Source organism: Primulina huaijiensis, chromosome 8, assembly GCF_012295235.1.
Source record: "Primulina huaijiensis isolate GDHJ02 chromosome 8, ASM1229523v2, whole genome shotgun sequence".
Taxonomy (NCBI): Eukaryota; Viridiplantae; Streptophyta; class Magnoliopsida; order Lamiales; family Gesneriaceae; genus Primulina; species Primulina huaijiensis.
In genome coordinates, this window is record NC_133313.1 from 21,627,772 (window position 1) to 21,650,301 (window position 22,530).

The 22,530-nt window shown below is 34.2% G+C and overlaps 4 protein-coding genes across 7 annotated transcripts; 3 read left to right on the plus strand and 1 right to left on the minus strand.

Moving 5' to 3' along the window:
- Positions 1 to 885: 885 nt before the first annotated feature.
- LOC140983048 (mitogen-activated protein kinase homolog NTF3) lies at positions 886 to 4,000 on the minus strand. The gene is made up of 3 exons (XM_073449926.1): positions 3,704 to 4,000; positions 2,435 to 2,861; positions 886 to 1,805 (listed from the first exon to the last, which is right to left on the minus strand). Exons 2-3 carry the CDS (start codon positions 2,855 to 2,857, stop codon positions 1,104 to 1,106), a joined length of 1,125 nt encoding a protein of 374 aa, XP_073306027.1. The 5' UTR covers positions 2,858 to 2,861; positions 3,704 to 4,000; the 3' UTR covers positions 886 to 1,103.
- Positions 4,001 to 6,512: 2,512 nt separating this feature from the next.
- LOC140983029 (polygalacturonate 4-alpha-galacturonosyltransferase-like) lies at positions 6,513 to 10,109 on the plus strand. Its single transcript, XM_073449894.1, is given in 9 exon segments — positions 6,513 to 6,829; positions 6,831 to 6,930; positions 7,016 to 7,150; positions 7,257 to 7,323; positions 7,403 to 7,449; positions 7,651 to 7,985; positions 8,051 to 8,408; positions 8,501 to 9,088; positions 9,233 to 10,109. Coding segments are annotated over 9 exon segments (2,061 nt in total). The 5' UTR covers positions 6,513 to 6,674; the 3' UTR covers positions 9,509 to 10,109.
- Positions 10,110 to 12,010: 1,901 nt separating this feature from the next.
- On the plus strand, positions 12,011 to 14,839 carry LOC140983322 (bifunctional nuclease 2-like). 2 transcript variants are annotated; one of them, XM_073450313.1, is made up of 10 exons: positions 12,011 to 12,284; positions 12,945 to 13,244; positions 13,500 to 13,670; positions 13,766 to 13,815; positions 13,913 to 13,969; positions 14,047 to 14,112; positions 14,196 to 14,270; positions 14,344 to 14,462; positions 14,598 to 14,689; positions 14,773 to 14,839. In XM_073450313.1, the coding sequence occupies exons 2-10, from the start codon at positions 12,953 to 12,955 to the stop codon at positions 14,823 to 14,825; spliced, it is 975 nt and encodes a 324-aa protein (XP_073306414.1). In that variant the 5' UTR covers positions 12,011 to 12,284; positions 12,945 to 12,952; the 3' UTR covers positions 14,826 to 14,839. The 2 variants fall into 2 exon arrangements, with proteins under 2 accessions (XP_073306414.1, XP_073306415.1); XM_073450314.1 differs by having other exon boundaries at positions 12,953 to 13,244.
- Positions 14,840 to 15,454: 615 nt separating this feature from the next.
- On the plus strand, positions 15,455 to 17,925 carry LOC140982512 (phosphatidylinositol/phosphatidylcholine transfer protein SFH3-like). 3 transcript variants are annotated; one of them, XR_012176296.1, is made up of 8 exons: positions 15,455 to 15,710; positions 16,301 to 16,397; positions 16,715 to 16,981; positions 17,079 to 17,156; positions 17,242 to 17,343; positions 17,431 to 17,480; positions 17,580 to 17,734; positions 17,839 to 17,925. XR_012176296.1 is itself a non-coding variant. In XM_073449047.1 (7 exons), the coding sequence occupies exons 2-7, from the start codon at positions 16,326 to 16,328 to the stop codon at positions 17,677 to 17,679; spliced, it is 669 nt and encodes a 222-aa protein (XP_073305148.1). In that variant the 5' UTR covers positions 15,457 to 15,710; positions 16,301 to 16,325; the 3' UTR covers positions 17,680 to 17,925. The 3 variants fall into 3 exon arrangements, 2 of the variants coding, with proteins under 2 accessions (XP_073305148.1, XP_073305149.1); XM_073449047.1 differs by having other exon boundaries at positions 15,457 to 15,710; positions 17,580 to 17,925; XM_073449048.1 differs by having other exon boundaries at positions 15,457 to 15,710; positions 16,301 to 16,388; positions 17,580 to 17,925.
- The last annotated feature ends 4,605 nt before the right edge of the window (positions 17,926 to 22,530 follow it).

Consider the following 22,530-nt stretch of genomic DNA (forward strand, 5'->3'; position numbering starts at 1 on the left):
TGTGTGTGTGTGTGTGTGTGTGTTCAATTTTGGGATATATTTCTTAAACCATCACTTGATTTGCAAACTATAAGCACATACTTACTATTAAGTTAGTGGAAGGTGATAAAATAATATAATTTAATTTTTTTCTTTCTCTCTTTTCGGTATTTTATAATCATTTAAAAATATTAAAAAATCCTCACATGGCCAGAGGTCTAAATACGGATGCTTGAACGTTGTAACGAAGGTTTGAGAAATATATATACACACACACACACACACACACACACACACACACACACACAAACATGTAGAGAACGAACAAAACAACTTGATTTATTAAGAATTTATAGAAACTATAATTACTTTAAATCGAACTTCCTATTAGAATCAATTTTTTTTACTTATTATAGGCCATAAATAATATCGTAACGCTTATACTTGGTTAAAGTTTTCTTTTTCCATGATGCATAAATAATCAACATTCACGATATTTTATTACTAATTATGTAATTAACCTCAACAAAATGAAAAGAAAAAAAAACCTCAACAAAATGAAAAGAAAAAAAAACCTCAACAAAATGAAAATGTCAATTATATTTGATTAAAAGCAGCTCAAAGAGTCAAATAATAGTACTAAAGCCGTTAAAAAAGAATGATCTAAAGGTCTTAGGTTGAAGCCGTCGATTTGTAACAATATTGCAAAGTAAGAAATTTTTATGTTCGGAACCATTTGGAAACTAGCTAGCAAGTACGGAGTACCTGACTAAAAATATAAAATATTATTATAATTTTTAAATATTTTATTTTAATTTAGGTGAGTCACTAGTAAAGAAATCTTGGAACTTGTACAGGAATCAGATTCAAGGAGGATTTTCCTTCTTGCACACAGCAGCAAACAAATTATGTACAAATTGGAAGGCACTTGTCATAAAAAGGTACGAGCCCACGAACAATGTCACTAAGCACAAAAGCAGAGCAGCCCTAACTGCTAATGCATTGTTTTTCATGATTATTACTGGAACACATAAAAACAGCATCAAAGAGATAGAATCTTATAGTGATGGTACAAAAACAGATACTAGATTCTGAGATGATCACTTACCTCCATGTCGAGGAACTCAAGGTTGCAAGCTGAATTCCATACTGGCTGTGGCAGCTTCAGGATGGTAGTGCAGAATCTCCCTCCACATCATCTCCCTGATCATCTCTTCTCCTAAATCTTCATCCGTGTCGAGATTGATTGGGACCTGAGCAGGAGGATCACATATTGGATCATACAAGGGAGACATGTACGGGTGTTGAAGGGCTTCGGTTACACCTATTCTTTTTGAAGGGTCAAACACGAGCATCTTTTGCAAAAGATCAATTGCTAGAGGATGGGCATGAGGATAAAGGCGAGGAAATGGGGTTCCCATGGAGTATGGAAGAGATTTAATGTACTTTTTCGCCTTTGGGTTGTCTATGAATTCAAGATTGTCTTCCCTTTGACTACCAAGGATGTTGATGATTAATTTAAGCTGATTAAGACACTCTGTCCCCGGAAAAACAGGTTTTCTTCCAAGAAGTTCTGCAAAGATACAACCGACGGACCATACATCAATCGATGTGCCATAGTTGTCACAACAGAGAAGGAGCTCTGGGGGCCGGTACCAGCGAGTGACCACGTATTCTGTCATAAATTGACCTTTGCTGCTGTTTGTGCGTGCAAGCCCAAAGTCACATATTTTGAGATCACAGTTTGCATTAATGAGTAGGTTCCCTGGCTTCAAATCCCGATGAAGAATGTTTGCAGAGTGTAGATACTTCAGACCTCTTAGCAACTGCAGATTTGCATTATAACGCATAAATTTAAATTCTAAAAGGTATGAGAGGGGGTTTTGTAAGTTTCGAAAATATCGAGTCAATTCACACAGACTGGGAATAAAAAAGTCACGAAAGAGCAATTATGCATGTTTTCTCTTATATGAGTTTATCTTTTCTGATATTTTAAATTTCCTAAAATATCACATCGATTTCTCAGTTGAGCTTGAAAATCTAACGAATAATCTTCCAAAGAAAGTGGTGATTTCTTCATTAGGAACACAGTAATAGAATGATATACACTTGCATGATTTTACGAAGACGAAAAGGACTCACAACCATCGGTAGTACCTTTCACAATACATCAACGGTTCACATGAAAACCAATGTAGTTTGGAAACATGGTAGTATACTACAATGGAATCTAAAATAGCCTCCCATGAATAAAATGTTATAAACTCATGAAGATATAGGTGATTAAACAATTTTGACTAATGCTACAAAGTTCTAGCCTCCCCACTCTTCAATTAACTATTCCATAGGTCTTAAAGAGCAAGGAACTGAAATAGAATAAACAGATAAAGAAGAAAAACAAGATATACTCACATACACACACACTAACCCTCGAGCCATTGATGATGAAAAGTACCTGGAAGAGGAAATACTGGCAATGGTCGTTTGAAAGAGTCTGAGAGGACTTAATAATCTGGTGTAAATCAGTGTCCATGAGTTCATATACCAAGTAGACATCCTTGAAACTTCCCTTGTGTATAGGAAGCATGACATCTTTGAGAGCTATCACATTTTCATGTCTAAGATGCCGCAGAAGCTTCAGTTCACGCAAGGTTCTCAGTGCATCAATACGATTTTCAAAGGCGTTGTATATCTTTTTGATCGCAACCTTCTCATTTGTTTCCCTATTGACAGAAGAACACACAATACCATATGCCCCTCGACCAATAGGCTTGATTGGCACGTATTTTGTGTCAATCTCGAAAAGTGTTTGCCACATTGAGTAATAATGCTTTCCTCGAGATCTAACCCCATTTGGAGGTTCAACCGGAGTCGCCATGCTACTGAAAGCATCACAGAAAAGTAGAGTTATAGAAACTGAGTGTCAAGAGAATACACGTATCATTCTCCTGGATAATCTCACGAAAAACATACACTTACCACCAGATCCTTGATTGCATTTCTATAACAGCTCTCGTCACAAGAATTCGGATTCATGCCACGTGTAATTACGCGTCATGCATCCAAACTAATGCGACAAATGGTATGATCAGAAATGCAATAGTGTTGCCCATACTCATGCAATGAATTATCTCAAGCGGCTACATTTTGTATCACAATAATGATGCGTGGAAATCCAAGTGTCTCAAGAGGTGAGTTACCATACAAGCCATGGGCTCTTCCCAAAAATACAAATCCATGATGAAGAAGCACAAATGAAATCTCCAAAAGGAAATGCTCGACAAGGAATACTCTCAAAATAAGTATAAGATAATATCAAGATTCGACTCCACTGTTTTTATAAGCTACGCGAGGACAGAAAAAGCTTCAATTCCTCGTCTTACATATTTGTTTCAAAAACAGTATTTCAATACTATCGCATTCGAGATTCAAAACTTGCCGCTTGTTTCATCATGGTCCAAACTTCAAAAACAATATTAACACATGAAATTAAATTGTTCAAGACATAATATAAAACATCAAATAGATAAATGATAAAAGTGGAGAGAATAAATTGTGGTTAGTTCCTTATTTACTACACTGAGAAAAAAAAAAACAAATTACATAGATAACCACTGTAATGGCCAACTAAATTCAGTTATGCATGAAGCACCAAAATCTATAAAAATTCAAACCAAGTAAACAAAACTAGAACTTTAACATAAAGATAGAGATAAAGACATACTCCTCCGCTGAAATTTTTCCAGAAATTCCCTCAAAAAGCGCAGCAGACCTCAGAATTCTTCATTTTGCCATCAAATTTCACTTTCATCTCAACTTCAGCAACGATTGCTCCCATAAATTCCCGTGTAATCTTCAGATTCTCCACAAATATCACTCAATTGAGTCAAAGTTTCAAAAATACTGATTCGCTAGGAGCTGAAATTCAGCTAAACTACCTCCAAGTCCACTGAATCGGGGCAGGAGGATCTTCAGCAATTAATTACCTCACATCTCCCTTGATTTTTTCAGTGTAACTAATAAAATGGTAATATTTATTAAATATATTTTAATAAACTTTGCAGATTTTTGCCTTTTCTTTATTAAATATATTTTAATTTAATGTTTTGATAACTAAAAATGAATATATATTATTTTACTTATTTTATAACGAAAAACTCTTTTATTTTTCATATCAAGTTGTGCGTATTGAAAATGATTAGGAGCATTTTAATTTTCTAATAAAACACAAGGACTTTAATCAAACAAGCCACACCAAATTAAAATCAACTATTTTGGTTTGTGTTAAAATTAACCAAAATTTTGGGGGAAATTGAAAATTAAGATTTTTTTTAATTTTAAAAACTAATGAAATCTGAATATTCAAAAACAAAAAACAAAACCAAATCGAATAAACCGATTGACCATCTTTTTGGAAAATTTAAAATCAAATTAATTTCTGAATTTTACAAAATCGAAAATATGAATTTAATCAGTTCGGTAAATTATAAAATCTTCCAAAATAAGTCAATAAAATTATATAAAAGTTTAGTGATATCCAAAATAAAGTCTTGTAGAGTTTTAAAATATTTCAAAGTAAATCCATGAGAATTTATGGATTTTTTTTACTAAATTTATACGACTTTATAAAAATCGTTATAAATTTATAATTCTACAAAAATATGTTATCTAGTTTAGGCTCTAATTATCTATTATGCTATTATTAAGTGTAAACTTAATAGAGACACGATCATGATTTAGTTTTTTAATTTTTAAATTTCATATGGTTAAATTGTAGTTTATTATCTTATTAATTTTCATAATTATAGTATGATCTCATTTAAATATAATTAATTCAAATTACAATAAGATCATTCATTTATTTTTACAATTGTAACATTACTTCTATTATAATATAAATCAAATTATAAAAAATTGTCACACGTATTGCCAATAAACCTCAACTGCATGCCCACATCCTGTCTCCCGTTTCTCCGGCTTTGGGCTGAATATAATCCATATTTGAACCTCCTCGGTCTTCAGCCCAAATCTCCATGGCCCTGCGTGCACGCGCGCACACACATATAGCGACGGGAAAGATTAATTTTGGGAATAGCGAAAGCTTTCACCTATAGCTTATACTTCTACTTAGCAGTCCAAATAAAATACCCTTGTTTCTACTTTACAACAGATTCACATGCGTATGGAATTGGGAAATGAAAAAAGAAGAATCACCACTTATAAAATAATTTCTCTACGTGATGTGTTGATAAGTAGGCTTGGTTCAATGGATGCGACAGTGCTTCAATTAGGGAGCTGGTTCAATGCAAATGGTGGGCTATCTCTTGCATATGATTTCTTTGTCAACAAAAAAGGAAAATGAACATGACAACTTCTTTTGAGGAAACCATGTATTCTCCTCAAGTACAGGTTTACGTCGCGGTTATTTGCACATGGGAAACTTCTTAATCGGGACAGACTTGTTTTTGTGACAAAGAAATCTTGTGTACTCTGTAATGATGGGAGTGAATCTATGCAACACTTGTTCTTCGGGTGTTCTATGTCCAGTACCATATGGAATGCGATCAAAGAATGGCTGAGAATGAAGAGAAACATGGCACAACTGGCAGCAGTACTCAGAGCGTTTCGAAGCATTTATAGGGGCAACTCCACACTAGCTAAGATGCCTTGTACAGCGCTTGCAGCTACAGTATACTATATATGGAATGCAAGGAACATACTTATATTCGAAAATGAGAAGCCCATTGTTGCTAAAGTAACTAGGAAGATTCAGATTCACATCTTCAGGAGTATTCCAACTTTGACTGAAATATTTCATGTATTGACATAGATGTATTGATTTCGTAATGTATTTGGTTTTGTATTGATGTGTTTCGAACTTCTTTATCTGCTGGAAATGTCCGGTGTTTTGTACTGTGACACATTTTACATATTAATGGAAGTAATTTCTTTTAAAAAAAATCACACAAAAGGAAGCGTCTCTAAATTAATGTTCAAGTTGGTAGAATATGTTGATATTTAGCAGATGATCATGAGTTTGATTGCTCATATCAACATTTTTTTGGACAAGTTTATCACATAGTTCTCGTCTAGTTTGATTTGTCTGGCTAATGTGGTTTACAAATTTTGTGTTAATTGGATATTTACCCAATGCACATCGAAAGATAACGACTATTGATAACAACACCTAACCATCACACCGAAGTTTTTGAATTCAATTAGACATGTCGCATATGATAAAATCTAACTGAATTTAAATTTAAAGAAAAAAAAATAATAATAATATCATCATGTTTTGTTAAATTGTTTGTTTACTAGTGTATAGAATAAATGATTCTATGGATTTAAAATAAATGAGAAAAATCAAGTGAGTTTATTGTAATCTAATTATTTTTTTGGGGAAAAAGTTGGTATTTTGAGAACATTTTGTAATGAAAATGTTCAAATTACCAAAGATTCCAAGTACCTTTCCTCATTATTTAAGGGTATAAATGTAAATAAGATATTTATTATTTACTCTCGCAAGGCAATCCGTTTTTCAAATCCATTTTTATTCTCTCTCACACAGTGGCGCACGCACATGAAAACCCGACTATCCAAGATCTCCTTTGATTCCCATCATTCTCACCATGTTTGATTATGATGTCTCCATTTTACTCTGATTGGTGAAATTTTTGAAGGTCTGTGGACTGGACATGGCGATTCGGGGGGGATTATTATCTGGTGCGGGAACCCCCAGGAATAAGGCTATTGGATCTCGCTTCCCCGTTGTTCTCATCTTCATATTTTCTCTCCTTACTTTCTCCATCTTGTTCTTAGGCCGTGGCATCTTCGCTCCTGCTTCCGGTGGTGGGTTTCTATGATGATCGATTTGAATGGTTTTTTTTTTTTTTTTGTTTGAAGTCGNAGAGGCTGGCTTCGCAACATCTTAAATCTCTCTTCTCAAAAGAGGCAAGTTTTTGATTTGATGAATGTGTTCTCAAAGCAATTAGTATATTATGCTTTGTCAGTAATTGGAAATTTCCGCATTGTTTAGGCAATGGATGTCATTAAAGCCAGCACTGCTGATTTAGGACCCTTAAGTGCAGATTTTTTCAGAAAGAACAATACGTCTGCTTCATGGAAATTTTTTGGGCTGGAAACTGCTACTGATAATGTCACTTTTGCTGAGGTCAGGATGAGTATAAACATGTTGCTCCTGTTGCTTTCCTGTGGTTGAAGAACATTATCATTTGAAAGATGCTTATGCCTTTTTCTTTATATATTTGTGATGTAAGTCGACCGGATTGGCTTCAAATACAAGGCAAGAAACATCTAGAGGCAAGCAGGAATACACTTCAAATGGTACTAACTTTCTAGAAATCCGCTTGATGCATTGTGTATAAATATGAAATAATTGACTTGCGCATGTTATTTTATGCAGAGGATGATTCTCGTCCTACTGAAACTCCTGCTATGCTAGTCAGAAGGGTAAGTCCCAGGATTCGCTTTTGGATGATAGTGCCATTGATTCTTTGTCCTATTACTTTTTTTGTGATGAAATTGATTTTTGTTTCCTTTTATTGAAAGAACAAGAAAAGTACCGCCCTTTAAATTTGCACTTCTCTATTTGGAAATTTCTGTACCTGGATGATCTTGAGCTTTAGGATTATTAATGAAATCAAAATGCAGCAACTGAGAGAAAAAAGACGAGAAAAGCGTGCTGCTGATTTGGTAAAGCAAGACGATGACGTGACTGTAAAGCTTGAAAATGCAGCTATTGAACATTCAAATTTAGTTGATTCTGCAGTTTTAGGGAAATATAGCATATGGAGGAAAGAAAACGAGAATGAAAATTCTGATTCAAATGTGCGCTTGATACGAGATCAAATGATAATGGCAAGGGTGTACACAAGTCTTGCAAGGATGAAGAACAAGACCAACTTGGCTAATGAGTTACAGAACCGTCTCAAAGAAAGTCAGCGTTCATTGGGAGACGCAACTGCTGATTCTGAATTGCAACGCAGGTAAGATGCATGGTTATTTTCTTATACAGTCTCTTGAACTCTAGCTTATTCTCCAAGTTTTCCAGTGCACCTGAAAAAATTAAAGCAATGGGCCAAGTCCTTGCCAAGGCCAGGGAGCAATTGTATGATTGCAAGCTTGTCACTGGGAAACTAAGAGCCATGCTGCAGTCTGCAGACGAGCAAGTCCGGATTCTAAAAAAGCAAAGCACATTCCTAAGCCAAATAGCAGCAAAGACAATCCCAAATGAACTTCACTGTTTGTCACTGCGCTTGACAATTGATTACTACCTCCTTCCACAAGAAAAAAGAAAGTTCCCGCAGAGTGAAAATCTGGAAAATCCCAGTCTCTACCATTATGCCCTTTTCTCTGACAATGTTCTTGCTGTTTCTGTGGTTGTCAATTCAACCATCATGAATGCCAAGGTCATTATGGTGCTTTTGAAGTAAAATTATGGAACCTTTATTCTTTTGTTTTTTTTTTTTGACGCTATGCATTGTGCTTGTACGATCTGCAGGAATCTGAGAAGCATGTTTTCCATCTTGTTACTGATAAGCTAAACTTTGGAGCAATGAATATGTGGTTTCTCTTGAACCCCCCTGGTAAAGCTACCATCCATGTTGAAAATGTCGATGAATTCAAGTGGCTTAACTCTTCCTATTGCCCCGTTTTACGTCAGTTGGAGTCTGCCGCCATGAAAGAGTACTACTTCAAGGCTGCTCATCCTACCACGCTTTCTGCCGGTTCTTCGAACCTAAAATACAGGAATCCTAAGTACCTATCCATGCTTAACCACCTCAGGTTTTATCTCCCACAGGTTTATCCCAAGTTGGATAAAATTCTTTTCCTCGATGATGACATTGTTGTTCAGAAAGACTTGACTGGATTGTGGGAAGTAGATCTTCAGGGAAAAGTTAATGGTGCAGTTGAAACCTGTGGTGAGAGCTTTCATCGGTTTGATAAGTACCTAAACTTTTCCAATCCTCATATAGCAAAAAATTTTGATCCAAATGCTTGTGGGTGGGCGTACGGAATGAACATGTTCGATCTCAAAGAGTGGAAGATTAAGGATATAACTGGCATATACCACAAATGGCAGAATATGGTATTTTCTTATATTATTCCTTTTCCCATTTTAAAACTTTGCTGGTTACGAAACTTCAGTGCTATTTTATGACAATTACTTCCTGGTTACGAAACGTTCTCAATTCCTTCTTTTGTTTTTTCCCCTTTTCTTCATTTGCCTTAGAATGAAGACAGGGTCCTTTGGAAGCTAGGGACACTGCCTCCAGGTCTGATTACTTTTTATGGGCTTATACATCCACTTGAAAAGTCATGGCATGTTCTTGGTTTGGGTTATAATCCAAGCATTGATCGGTCCGAAATTGAGAATGCAGCTGTTGTACATTACAATGGGAATATGAAACCGTGGCTTGAGTTAGCAATGAATAGGTACAGGCCATATTGGACCAAGTACATAAAATATGATCATCCTTACGTACGCAACTGCAAAATAAGTGAATGACTGAATAACAAAGTCGAGGGGCTGGCATTGCTTATTAATGGTCTTCTCTGAGCTTTATGGTGTGGTGAGTAATGAATACCTCTGACTAGCTAAATACGGAAAGCTATCGATCAAGATGAGTTCCTTTTGTCCATTCTTACATATCCTTATTCTTCTATATGATTTCATTAATTATGTTAAATCATAATTTTTATGAACTCAATATGATGTCCCATACCGGATTCAATTTGTGATCACATCTTCTGGGGAGATGTGGGATTTATATTTGATTGAAGTATTCTTTGAACACAGCCTTCGCCATTTGGCCTGCAATTCCTGTCAAACTTTCTATATTCAGAAATTCTAACTCCAGTGGGCGGACATCATTCAACCTTCAAAACGAAAAATATTTCGATTCTTGAAAGATTATTGTAGCTATCAAGTTCATGACATTAACAATTTTTTTTGACAACTGTAGCACATTATCTTTGACAAACTTGTGCACCGATTTTTGTGTTTCTGCACTCGATATCTGTTTTCCTATGCACGCAACTTTCTGACTTCTGAGGCTGTAACATCTCTTTATATATCCCATTGAATCAAAAAAATTATGTTTAGTTCTCCTTTTTTATCACCAGTGTGGAAATATTTACAATAAAAACTGAATTTACAGTAATAATCATGTAGAGATGTAAAAGTGGTTTGAAAACTGAGTTTGGGAAAAAAAATTGGAAACAGTGATTGTGTATGTTTATTTGATTTAGGGAGCCAAGGTCGAAGGAGACTACAAATGACCTTTGGAAGTTGCCTATATTTTTAAATTTCAAGTCAATCATTTATCTAAATATTTATGTCTTAAAATTTTAAAAAGTACTTATCAGATAAACCAATATGAATAGCCGAATGCTGGATGATAAATATTGTGCGGCTGTGATGTTATTGCGGACGAGGACTTGAATTTTGATGGGTTTGGACGACTATGACCCCTTATCCAGATTATGAAATAATATTGTTGTACACGTACATTGTATACAAAACCAGTTTACTCCCGTCCAAACATTCCATTTCTATGGTAAATAAATTTCATAGTTTATTTTATATATTTGATTAAATTATATATAGAATATAAATTAAATTTGTTCGTAAGAGTTTCTACCATATCAAATATCCAACCCTTCCAACTCGTTGTGAAAACTTACGATGAAACCCCTCACACGGGCGCATGATACATATCAAATGAAAGAGCATTGATGTAGTGATTTTTCGGATTATTCTATATATTCGTAAACGGATCTAAGTAATCGTAGAAAGGTATTCCAACTAGCTCATAAACGGTTCCAAATAGTTGGGAGAGATAAATCTTTATGGGTTATCATCACTTGCGTCACAAACAAACGTCAGAAGTGCCGGATTTGTCCGACTTAAAAACTACGACGCTCAAGTCAGAAAATAATTTAAAGATGTTATTTGAGAGCTAAAAATTTAAGTATAAAATCATAAGCCCTTTGAATAATGAAAATTCTTCCTTATTTATAGATTATTTTTGGAGTGTATAGCGAGCTTGAATATTTATAATTAATTTGGATCTCAATAATGAATTGAATAATTAAATTGGGTCATTACCCATCAAGCATGTTGTACAAGGTTGTTCAGTGCGTGATTTAGTTGACTAAAATGTTTGTATTCTATTGCGTAATCCGTGAATTTATTTTGTAGGAGTGAAAAAATAATGATTACGAATTCCATCTTCACATTAAATAATAATAATAATACAAATAAAATGAAAGCCACATACATACAAATTGTTTTTCTCCAAGAACGGTCCCCACATGAAATATCTAACGCTGGCAAGACAAAACTGCTTTAATTTTTTCATGACCAGAATTAAAACTTTCATTTTCTTTAAATTGGCTCTATCAATTTGATTCATTTTAATTAAGACAACATTACTTGAAACATGAGGGTCATTAATTTAATGATTACGTGAAAATGATATCTATAAAGTAATAATATCTCTGGAATTGTACAAATTTTAATTAAAATGATATTAATTATCGATAAACTGATAATTCTGTTATTTATAGAATGAATTAATGATTCATAATTATTTGATTAAAAATTCATTTATATTTTATTAATTTAGTCAAAAAACAAAATAAATTTTTTTTTACAAGTTATTAAAATAATTGTGATACAAACAAAGAAAACATGTCATTTGATTTTATTGTATATGAAATATAAAATCCTAAACATAAGATAATAAATCAATTTAAAATTTTAATATAATTATTAAAAATATGGGGATTAAATCTAAATAAAGAAAAGAAATATGTCCCTATATTATGAAGATATTATTTTTGAAATTCATAATAAAGATCTATAACATAAAATTATAATAATTTTTTGGTAATTTTAAGAAATTGTTAATATATTATATTTATAACATTATTTTATAATTTTTAAAAAAAATTATTTTAGCTGTACTTGCTTATATAATACCTCTACCTATCTGTCTCCTTTAAGAAAAATTATTTCTGATCGATTTCTCACACTCGCCAATTTTTCTTTACATTATCATCTCTACTCTCAGTCATCAACTGTCCATTCCTCTCCGCAGTTTTCTTTTCCTCTTCCTTATTTTTTCCCTTGCTCTTATTATTTTTTGACCCCAGATCAATTTTTTCTTGTTCCTGAATCCATGGAATTCTCACAGTTTCTAGGTTTGTAGGAATTACGCTTCGGATTTTGGTGGGTTTCTGGTGATTTCTGAGACTTGAAGAGCATTTTTATTTTCAAGGTGTGTGTGTGTATCATTTATATGCATAGAGAAAGAAAGTTTCTTTTTTTTTTTGGTGGTGGTTCTTGGTATATCTAAAATCTTGGATGATTCTTCCATGGGCTGTTTTTGTATTTTAAAAAATGAAATGAAGGATGATGAACCTTGAGAAATAGAGAAGAGAAACTACGAGATTTTATTGTTTGAAGACGTGTTTAACTTGTGAAATCGAACGATGATTCAGTTAAATATGTGTTTTGACTTGCGAAGCTTTGAGAGTGCTTCAATCGGCCCCGGCTTTATTTCTGTTGTGTCAGAAATTTAAGATTGCTACCGATTCTTTCTCTGTCATGTATTATGGTTAATAAATCATAGCTTAATTTGAGGATAATAGGATAAGAAATTTATGACGAAATTGAATTCCCCCTATCCAGTCAACGTTGAGCTCTCTCTTGAAATTTTCACTGAAACAAGTTTCGGAATTGCTGAACCTTGGACTGAATATTTGAGTATCTGACTGTATGTTGTATCATGATTATCCGCCGGCAGATTTTAACTATCATTCAAATATGACAAACTTGTGAGTTATATTCAAGTCTCTGTTCATTTGTTCCATATTAACATTTTAGGCTTGTAAAAATTTGATATTTACTCTGTATATTGTTCTGATGCATTTGAAAGGATTCTAGATGGCTTCGCTTCAAGGCCCTGTTGTTTGCCCCGTAGTCGGATCGAAACAGACTGGAGTCTACTCAGCACCTGTCAATTCACCTTTGCTGAAAGATAAAGTCTTTAAAGGTGGGCTATGGGTTCTTAAAGGATTCCAAAGTGGCAAGACAGACACAGGTTTTCGACAGAGTCTTAGGAAAGGCGTATCTATTCGGTGTAGTTTCAGTTCATCCTCAAACGATAATGGTAGCATGGCTGGAAATTCCAATGAGAATGACGCTGATTATGTTAATTCTAGTGTGATTGAAGCTGGTATGTGGAGTTAATTATTGCACATAATCCCATGCCTAAACCTTGTTGAAATTAGAAAATGTTGGTTTTTTCCATCTTTTATCTTATTATAATTTGCATGTCTTCGGGAAAAATACTGTCTGTATGAAAGCTTCAAGATGGGAGAATTGTTCTTTTAGTGTATATCTGGCGAGCTCCTATACTTGTAGGTGGATTTTAATGTGATTGTGGAAATTTGTATTTATAAATCTAACATCCGTTTATTGCTTGTAATAGTTGAGGTGAAAAGTGGCTCGGATGGTTTCATGATAAAGATGAGAGATGGTGGGCATTTGAGATGTGTCCATAATAATCCTCAGGGAAGTCGTTTGGCGGATTATGCTCCGCATCCTGCAATAGTTTTGAAGATGGAAGATGGGACTGGCCTCCTACTTCCTATAATAGTTTGTAAGATATTAATATGACCAATTTTTTCCTGACTGTAAATTTGTTTTAAGTTCTTATTTTCTCGTTATTCTTGATTCTTGTGGCGTTCATTGCAGTGGAAATGCCAAGTGTGCTACTCATGGCAGCTGTACGCAATGTTCAAATGGTAGTAAGAGTCCCTGCTCTTTCTTGTTTTGGTATCTAAATTCAACAGATATTTTTCGGGTTTCAGTAAGATGCTATATTTTCAATAAAATTTTCAGGCTCGGCCCACCATGTACCAAGTGGTGAAAGATATGATTGAGAAGATGGGCTATACAGTGAGTTGACAATACAAGCTATTGTTATTTTCATTTTTACGAGCATTTCAGCACTAAATTATCTTCTTCTTTTTCAGGTGAAGCTCGTACGTATCACCAAGAGGGTACACGAGGCATATTTTGCTGAGCTGCATCTTTCAAAGGTAAGTGATTGAATTATGGGTATTCTTCTTCTTCTTACCCTTGGTAGTTTATCCGTGGATTAATTATTTTATTCTGATTGAAGTTGGATAATGAAGCGGAGAGTGTCAGATTTGATCTCCGACCCTCGGATGCAATCAATATTGCTGTGAGATTCAAGGTAATAATACTAAAATCTACGTTCATAAAGATTAAATGGGCTAACTCATCTAGCCTACTATTTATTACTACAGGTGCCAATACAAGTGAACAAATTCTTGGCTTACAACGATGGCGTGAGGGTCATGGAGACACCCAAGGTGTCTGTTAGGAGTTCTGTGTCTGATGGCAGATTGTTTACCGAACTTGACAGGTACGAAATGATATCCTAAATGAACTTGGAACTGACAAGCATGGTTTCAGAACTATCATCTTTTGCTGGAAGAACTCGAATTTGAATCGATTGCATCAGTTCCAAACGGTAATAACTAAGCTTTTCTTGACGTAGACCTACTGGGCAGCCATGTATTGACACAAAGGAGTTTGATCTAGTACGGAATATGATGGTTGCTGTGGTTGAGGAACGTTACCGGGATGCAGGTACTCCATCTTACAAATTCAGTTTTAATTTGCTGAAAAAAGTTTGCGGCTTGCAACAATTTGTAACATCATATTTTGGGCAGCTTCGTGGAGGGATAAACTGAGTCAACTTCGAACGAAGAAGAATTGGCCGTAGAACTAGAGTTGTTCTACAGCTCTTTGTTAAAGAGAGGACGAATACGCAGTGTACATACACTTTGTCGATCCATTCTCAGTTTCGTGTATATATGTATGTGTATGTTGTATGGATAATAATAAGTATCTGTGCTGTGTAATATAATGCAGAATTGTATTTAAACGATTGAATATTTCGGTTATTGTTGAATTTCCTGGATGTTTGGGATCATTTCGATGGCTCTGTTTGGTTCTAGTCAAGTCTCTCATCTATCGGATGTGTAGACTTGTGGTTAATAATAAAAGGGAGGAATAATAAAAAAAAATTATAGAGTTTTGAAATAAAAGATTATATAAATTTGTAAATCGATTTACAGTATAAATATTATTATCTTGATGAATTTTTGGTAAAATTCTCATTATAATTCTTAAATGACTGAAGCAAAAATATGTTTTCATTATAATTCTACAAATATAAACTACTAATTATCGAGAATTCCAATCCAAATCATATACTTCGTGGCTAAATCATAGTTTGTTACTAATTTGCAAGTATTAATATTTTATTAATTATTATTTGATTTAATTAATTTTATAATTTTTTGCATGACAGAGTCGATAAAAACTGAACACGCATCCATTTGACGGTAACGAACAATCGCAAACACATGAACGGAATTCATATTCGGAACACGCATCCATTTGACGGACGGTAACGTACAATCGCAAACAAATGAACGGAATTCATATTCCGCGGTATAATCCCGCCAAAAGAGCGGCCCACAAGGAATCTGCTACGTGTACGCCTCGTCAACCTTTCTGAAGCGCCGCCATCTCCATTCTATCCAAGTACAAAAAACAGAGTTCTACACAATTCGCTGCATCTTACGGTTCCTCCTATTACTTGGTATCTTGCTTTTGATTTCTTTGTTTTTTTTTTTACTCCGATGACTGTGTTACTGCTTTTGTTTGATGATGATTTTGTATTTGATATATCAATTTTGTGTGTGTGTTTTGCTGTATATATTTTTTCGATTTCCTGTTATTTTGCGTTGTGATGGAGTTTCACGGTTTAAGATTGAAATTTTTGAGATTCCGTTTCGAATTCGTGTGTATGTAATCAGCTTTGTGTTCATCAGCAGTTTCGATTTGTGTTCGACAAATTTGGGCTGTTTTGTACTTTCAAGTAATTCGGTGGTTGCTTACACGAATGACTCGGTGTTATACTTCAAAATTCAATTTTTTTTCTGATTTTAAGTTGCGCTGATTAATTTTCTGGAATTAATGGCTCTTTACGTTTCCATATAATATTCATCAAACTTGTTTTGAAAGTGAAGTTATTGGAGTGCGGCCTCAAGTACCTGTTTTTTATGCTGTCTCTATCCAACTCAACATGGCATCTAAAAACTTTTTGATTATCATCCTTGGTTTCGAAAACTTTTGTGTATGGTTTCGTCAACATCGAAAGTGATATAATCAATGCTTCGTGCTTATCAGATTGTGAACACCGGATAGAGTGTCGATGGAGGAACAGAGCTCGTTGACAGAGATGTTTAATTGGAGGAAAAATTTTGGTGTTAACACGGTAATGAAGGTGACTTCGTCTCTACTCTTCACGGTTGTCATCGTGATACATTGTTTTTTATATGCCATCCGTCCAAATTTTGCTTTTGTATTAAGGTTTCATGACGAGGATACAGATAATTTGTCCTTGATGATTATTTGATTTTATAATTACTTATTTTTTAAAAAGATTTAAGGCTTGGCCATATGAACACAGCATTTGTTTTATTTTTAGAATTTGTCTGACATATTTCATTGCTCGTGTCAAAATTTGTAAATTTCTCAATGTGTTCTTCTCTGCCTTTTTCAAATGCTTTGTAATTCTTGAACTTAATGTTTCATCTCCAGGACTTTGACTTTAAGGAATTGAATGAAGTACAAAAATATTACCCTCAGGGCTATCACGGCATAGACAAGGAAGGAAGACCAATCTACATTGAAAGATTGGGAAAGCTTGATTTCGAAAGATTAATGCAAGTCACCACTTTAGATCGATATGTCAAATACCAAGTCCAGGATTACGAGAAAACTCATAGGGTCAGGTTTCCTGCTTGCTCTATCGTTGCAAACAGAGACGTTAACAGAAATTTGGTGATTCTTGATGTTGAAGGCGTGGTAAGTACTTCTCTTCCTACTACTTGTGCTTTGCACTTTCTATCATTTTGAAAAATTTATGATAATTTGGCTCGATACTGTTTGTTTTGCTGTTCAGAGATTGAAGAGTTTTACAAGACCTGTGCAAAATGTCCTTATGCAGCTCCGCAATATTAATAGTGACAATTATCCGGAAGTAATGCTAACTTTTTCTGATACACTTGTTTCGATCTTAGTTATATTCCATGATAAAGCTTATCATCGCTGCCTGATATATGCAGACCATTTCTCAAATGCTTATCATAAATGCTGGCCCTGGCTTTAAATTACTTTGGAGTGCTATAAAATGCTTTCTTGATCCTGAAACAGAATCCAAGATTCAGGTATATGAAAATACTTGTATAAAAAACGTGCATTTTCCACGAGTCAATAAATTAATAGACTTAATATGATATTATCCAAATTCTTAGGTAATTGGCAACAAGTATCAAACCAAATTGCTTGAAATGATTCACAAAAGGTAAGATGAGTTTATGGGATTCTGCTTAATTTATTTACTCTAACTCGTTCAATCTTCTCATGACCTTGCTGCTATTCTAACGAAATCATTGGTGCTCAGTGAGCTTCCGGATTTTCTTGGTGGGAGCTGTAACTGTAAGCTTGAAGGAGGCTGCCTCAGGTCAGACAAAGGACCATGGAAAGACATATCCATTGCTTAGTCAGGAGCTTGAAACCTGAAGAAATAAACGGTACCTTAGCAAACTCGAATTTAAGGTAGAAATGACACTTCATTGGTACATTTGACCAGATTCTGTTAGTAGAAAATTGAAAAATTATGCACCATTTGAATTAACTCGAAGTTGTAACTATGTGTACAGATTTATTTTATCAAAGATTCCGATGGTATACTGTATGGTTGCAAAACTGATTCAACTTGGTACATTAAACTGAATTGTTTCTCAGTAGATCTCTTGGTGTGGAGGTTCATGATGCATCAATGCTTACTGTACTTTAGTTTTGATGCTTTGTTATTTAGTGTATTAAAGGGGTAAAATTTATTTCGTTAGCTGATTGCTTTGTCCTTTCATGCTAATTGTGAGTGAATGAAAATCAATGTGGTGACATTAACACTTTATGATGGATTGTGGTATTTCTTGAAATTTTATGTCCAGCTTTTGATGCTCGCCCAAATTAACATTTATTTCATCCAACTATCTCTACCACAATTTCAGATGTGTATGACCTGTTTTATTTTGTATTTTTTTAATAAAAAAATTAAATTAATATTAGTCTACATTCATCATCAGCATCATCCATCAATGAAACACAATTTAAACACGAAATGCCTGATCGAATAGAAGTCCCAACTAAGCCAATTGAATACCAAATGCATTGGGGTTAAGGAAAAAAAATTAAACCAAATGAAGTTCCAACATGAATAGTCCTACCCCATCAATCTAAGACTTTAACATCTTTTATTTTTTATTTGTCAATTCGTTCTAAAACTGGGCTATTCTCTTGATCTCATGGTTATTTTATTTTTTGGTTAATTTAAAGCTGATAACACATGTTTCGTTACAACTTACAACCCCGAACATTACATATATTTTATATGTCACGTTAGATATATGCTCAAATGATGTGTCAGCACTAGTTTTTCAAAATAAAAAATTTCAAAAATTAATTTGATCCCAAAAATATTATAAAAACAAACTGTTGCACTGGAATCATTTATATATATATTTTTAAAAATTATTTAATACTCGATTAAAAGCTAACTGTATGCAATTGTGTTGTATATGTTCTACATAAGCTTACTTTTTAGTTCTTGTTTTGTATTTATGGCCTAACAAACTATAGGCTTGTGTTGTGACCTGATGCTTGGAATCATCGTTGCAAAGAGTCGGGTTGGGAAGGGGACCTTCTCAAATAACCTGACCTGATTAATATTATCGCAAAACGAGGATGGAAAGGAAAAGCATTGCTACCAAATGATGGTCAGCTTCATGATTTCTGCTCCACAATGACATGCCATTATCTTATCTATCACTTATCATTTATGGGTACAGAATGTGAGATCCGACAGTCTGTCCTTGTGTTTTTGGAGTGTTCGCCATATTTTCAGTATCTTAATCAAATTATTTGTTGACTTAAGAAAGTGTTGTCAAATGATGAATTTTTGTATCATCCATAACTATGTATTATGACTGAGACTTGTGAGTTCAATTTCGGATATACTGTGTCTTTTTTGGTGTCTGGCTTCCGTTTGTGTCATGGGTTATGTATGAAGATTTAGTGATCTCGAAAAAACCATGGTGGTAAGGTCTGGTGGAGATTGCCTGGTGACCTCAAATTTATTTTCAAGAGATCACAACAACTAAGCCACATCCTGGAAAGAAGAATGCCATGATGATGAGGAAACATTAATGTGAAGTATTCCCCCTCGACTCCCGTCCTCGATAAGTCCTCTCGATGTCGTACTAACTCATTTTGGAAGTTTAGATATTGTTTCTAGTGAGATGTTACTAATTGGGGTAGCGTACATGTATACTATGGAGTAAAATTGGCTTTAAATTTGCTATTAGAACCAACCTTTTGGTTTTTCAGATATATAGTGAATGCGATAAGGAGGAATTTGTGAATCGTTCATCGGTTCTATGCATGAATGCACCAAATGCCTTGTGCTCTTACACCTAGCTCTGTATTTTATGTTACAAATCACCTAAATTGGATTATTGTGTATCTTTTGTTAATTTGGATGACTCAAGAAACTGATTTTGTTTCATCTACATTATGATATCATCTTCATAATATTTTTATTATATTTGTTAGTGATCTAATTGTTATCTATTCACTTTTAATTAGAAATCTTTTATGTTTTATAAATAAACATTGGTCGCTTAATAAAATTAATTTTTTATTATCGTATCTCTTCTCAATGTTATTCTTTTATTTTACTTACCGAATATCCAACAAAATGGTATAAAGAGTCACGATCTTGAGAGATCTGTGAGATTTCTTTCACAACAGTTGCACCTCCATTGTTTGATGGAACAAATTATCAAAAGTGTGGGCGGTTAAAATGGATGCTATGGATTTGTGAGAAGCTCTTAAACAAGAATAATACATTCCAAATTTGTCTCACAATCCAACGGTTGCACAAATAAAAAATCAAAAGAAGAATAAGCAACAAAAAAATCAAGAACAAGAAAAAATATGGCAATACTCGAGACTTTCCACACCGTTCCTACTGAAAAAAACCAATCATCCACAAAATAAGTATTGGTGGACTCTAGAAGCAAGATGTCACAAGTGTGACCAGTTAGGACACGCAGAGAGAATATGCAAGACTCAACAACAACAAGCAAAAGTTACTGAAAATCAACATCAAGAAGATGAGTTGTTTGTGGCATCATGTCTTGCCACCAATAATTGAACAAAAAGTTGGCTTATAGACAGTGGTTTACAAAGCATATGACTTATGATCGAGGTGTCTTAAGAGAGATTAACAAGATTTTGATTTCTAAAGTTAGTTTTGGAAATAAACAATGCATTGAATTGAAAAGCAAAGCAACGGTAGAAATTGAAGGACACTCAGGTTTGAAGTTTATTTATAATGTTTTTTATATTCCTGATTTTAATCAAAATCTTTTGAGTGTTACTCAATTGTTGGAAAAAGGCTGCAAGGAGTTTTTTGAAGAAAAAAATTGTGAGATCAAAGATGCAAAAGGCATAGGCATTAAAAGTCAAGATGCAAGACACAAGTTTTGTCTTGGATTTAACTAATAGGGGGCATGCTACTATACAATTTATGAATAAAAATAATTTGGTGAAAGATTTAGCTAAATCAGAGGAGAAAGATTCTAAGCATGTTACCTATCAAGATGGGAAATACACCAAGCTTCTTTTTCAACAAAATAAGGTTGGAGGCCCATACATAAACTACAATTGATTCATGCGGATGTAGGAGGACCAAAGAAAGCACCATTCACTTCTCAACAAAACTGTGTTATAGAGAGGACAAGGTATACGCATCCCGTTAGTGAAATTCATCTTCAAACAGAAAAAGAATTCCTAGAAACATTAAGGGCACAAATTTATTTGTGGCCAACCAGAACAAACCTCCTGACCTCATTAATATATTGTGCACAAATAAAAGCAAGCTTTATGACTTCAACATCGAAAAAAAGATGAGGTTTATACTTATATTGCAAACATATGCTGATCATCGATTCACAATAAAAAGAAGTTGATTCACTTTTTACTGCTGACTTTGAACTAAGAACTTACGAACCTCAATGGAGGTTAGAAATGAAAATGGCAGCGTAAACAGTCTGTGCCGGATATCTCAATTGTGTAGGTGAAAGTATATGCTGCTCAACATAGATATTTGTCATTTTTCGGCATTATGAGTTACTGTTTTTGTTATTGAATTGTTTGATTTTCATTGACTCGCACTATTTAAGTTCCATGCCTGAAGAGGTTCCACTTCCCTCCATCTGAACTCCAGGGAAGGGGGATAGTCTTAAGTACATATCTGCAATGATATCAAGTTGTGTTAGGTTCTATAGGTTTTTTTTTATGAAATATTTCAACATCAACACTTACCCCTTTTGCACACGGTGAATTCGGACTAGATTTTAGTCATGGATACATTTTACCTACTGGTTTGCTGATTTGTCATGACTAAGGCATTTTCAATGATATGGAACTAAGATATTAAAGTAATTAACCAAGAAATAAATAAAATTGAATAATCTATGTGCTCAGTATTCAATAGGGTAATCTGCTTCCTCACCATGCGACGACTGCTCTCCTTTAATAGATATCAACTGTATTGAGTTTTGCTTTGAATCTTTTCTTTGTCCAAAAGGAGTTTGATACAACATAGTAGAGCAGTATCTGCATCCTCACTTTTCATGAGCTCTCCTGCAACTTCAGCTGGTGTCACCTTCACTTTTGNACAATAACCAGTCTTTTTCATAACCAGTAATCGTCTTTACAATAAAATGCGGAAGCGAAATACATGATGATAAAATTAAAGGACAGAATAAATTCGACTGGTCTCGAATGGATTTGCTTTATCACCAAAACAAAAGTAATCTTGTTCTTCATCCTCGATTTGTTCCTCGTTCTTATCTGGGTGGGAATGTAAGGGGTGAGTATTTTGGGAAATACTCAGTAAATGGGGGCCGATCGTGCATAACAAATATCGAGGATATACATACGAATAAATTATCGTAATTTCAATATTAAGCATGTTGAATCAAATACTAACAAAATACAAATATAGCACTGAAAATCATCTCATTTTCTATGGTTTTACTGATCAGTCCCCTATATGTTACTCCTCTAAGGGGCGAGGCCAAAGGAACGGTTATTATAACCCACCGCATCAGGGCCTAAACAGAGAATATCAAAGTTCGGAATTTCCTTTACCATTTCTAAATCGAATCATTACAGTGCATTTCAAATAATTCAACATGCTTTCAAATATTATAAACGATTATCAAACAACGAATAATTCAGGGGATTTTATACCAAATGGAAACGAATAGATTATGCCGATC